At 46.8% G+C, this 2,273-nt stretch overlaps 1 protein-coding gene across 2 annotated transcripts in view; it reads left to right on the top strand.

Annotated features, from left to right (window-relative positions):
• Positions 1–2,273, top strand: part of MYCBPAP (MYCBP associated protein) — a 21,774-nt gene that overhangs the window by 15,241 nt on the left and 4,260 nt on the right. Inside the window, exons 10-12 of one of the 2 annotated variants that reach the window (XM_019517598.1) lie at positions 351–459; positions 838–1,027; positions 1,553–1,740. In XM_019517598.1, the coding sequence (XP_019373143.1) occupies positions 351–459; positions 838–1,027; positions 1,553–1,740 (487 nt within the window). Of the gene's footprint in view, positions 1–347; positions 460–837; positions 1,028–1,552; positions 1,741–2,273 lie in introns of both variants that reach the window. The other variant, XM_019517588.1, reaches the window with a different exon arrangement.

Genomic DNA, 2,273 nt, shown 5'->3' with positions numbered 1-2,273 from the left:
AATAAAAGATATCACCTCTACCATGAGTCCTGATTGCTTGCTGTCTTCAGGAATTCTGTCCTGCTTCTTCTTAGCAGAGATCACGTCAGCCTCATTCAAGTTTCTACACCTATCCTGGAAACAGCAGTCCAAAGGCACTGACTGTAGTAAGAGGGACTCTATTTTCAACCTGTTGGCCCCTGAGAACCTTACAGATAAACTGGTTAATTGGAAGTGAACCCAGAAAAGAGCGAATTAGATCGTTATTTCTTTGTTAATGTGTCTCTTGAGAACCACCCTTCTGTTCCTGAACACCTTGGAACTGGCTTGCACAAGCCCAAGCAGACATAAACTGTTTCTGTGTTCGGCAGAGACCCCTTGGAAGATTATCCAGACGTGGTTCCAGAACCTGTGTTCGGTCCGTCTTTGAATTTCTGCGGCCTGCCCGCTCGCTGGATCAGCAGCAGCACCTCTCACAAAGTAAACTGGCACTTGCTTTGTTGTATGGTGAGGTTGAACTTGCTTTGCTTCCCAAGCCACAGCTGAGTGTAGCTCCTCTCCCACGTGGCTCGGGGGTTATTCTGAAGGGTACCGCGTGGCTGCTAAACCTGTGCTTGCCTGGAGGAGTTGCAAACAAAGCCTGAAGCGCTGTCTTCCGGTTTATCAGCTGAATCTCCCAGTCCTCTTCCTGATACTGTGATTTTGAGGTCCCTTCCAGCCATGCTTCGCTATGAAACATGGTGCCTGCCTCGTTAGGATCCCTCCAGTAGTTTAAGTTCCTCTCTAGGTATCACTATGACAAAGCAATGCTTATCAGTATGAAGAGCTGTCATCTCTGGCTCTTCCTTGTCCCCGTAGGATGAAGTTGGCATTGCTGCCCGGCTCACCTTTGAAGTTGTGGCAGGAGAGAAGGTTGAATCCTACCTGACCGTGAGCAATGATGGCACAGCTGCCATCTGGTATGATTGGCGGAGACTGCCCCAGAAGGTCACCTTCGAAGAAACCAAGATGAAAGGGATGCCACGTTTCTACTTCAACACCAGACCGGGTAGGTGAGACACGTGTCTCTTAAAGCTCAACAATGCCAGCGCAGTCATGTGAGGTGGACTCTGTTCAAGGGTTTCATGAGGATGTGAATCCAGACCAAGGTTGGAGCAAGCATATTTGTAATTTGCCTTAGAAGGCTGCCTTGGGCCTCCAGATCAGACACTATGGGGGCAGATCCCATTCAAGGGGTCTCCAAGAAAAGTCTGCGAGTCCCCAGAAGGTGGATGTGCAGCATGTCTGGCCCCTGTCATTTCCTGATAGATAAATGGCAGCTAGACCCTGTGATGAGCACTGGGCTCCAGGTAAAATTACAGCCTTTGGTATGGAGATAAAACTCCATTCAGCAGCATATCAGGGAGGAATTTATCTGGAAGTAAGTTGAGAGGAAGTATGATCTCCAGCTGAAAGCTAGCAAAGGCATTGGCACCAGGAAATGAGCAGATCTGTGAAGTGTCGGGACAAGGATGCATCTGGCCAAGGGCACTCTTGTAGACAAGTGCCTGATGGGTTTGCTTTGTTGTTTTAGGTGTGATTCTGCCTGGGGAAACTAGACATTTTTCCTTCTTCTTCAAGTCAGAGAAAGCAGGGGTCTTCAGTGAGTCTTGGGAGTTTGGCACGTGCCCTGAATTATTAGGAGGGGCTCTGCTGAAGGTATCCCTATGGGGTATTGCAGTGTACCAGGATAAACTGGCTGGCCTAAGGGAACAAGTGAAGGTAACAGTGTGATGTGTGAATGTGAACCTTGAATGACGTGTGTAAGCACAGAGTACAGGATGGCCTGGGGGCTGCCCTCTGTATTTTCAGGAGATGGGGGTTTTGGGTGAGGTGATTATTTTTGCATATAATACACCTGGTTACACAGGGTTTCTAAATCCAGGTGCAGGGGGATTCCACATTGCACCAAATACCATTTTCAGGCCACCCGTATAAAATCTGATTGTGTCTGCCTTAAATAACTTTCCTTGCCCCCCCGCCTTTTTTTCTTTAAAAAAATGCTTTCTCTTTTTTTTTTTCCTTGTTGACATTCATTCCTTATTGGTGTGGCTGAAGCATAGTTCTCTATAGTACATCAATCAATTGTAGAAGAGTTTGAAAATGACACCATTATTTTTAAAATACCGATGCTTTTATGTTCATTTTAAATGGCCGTCATAAATAACAGCACAAATGTGTGTGCTTGTATGTCTCTGGCTGCGGCTGGGTTTTTAAAGTAGCGTGTCTGTGAATTTATCCATGCGTGTGTGTGT

Source organism: Gavialis gangeticus, unplaced genomic scaffold, assembly GCF_001723915.1.
Source record: "Gavialis gangeticus isolate Ggan-Ray unplaced genomic scaffold, GavGan_comp1, whole genome shotgun sequence".
In the NCBI taxonomy this organism is placed as follows: Eukaryota; Metazoa; Chordata; order Crocodylia; family Gavialidae; genus Gavialis; species Gavialis gangeticus.
The sequence above is the reverse complement of the archived record's forward strand: the minus strand, read 5'-3'. Positions and strand labels throughout refer to the sequence as shown.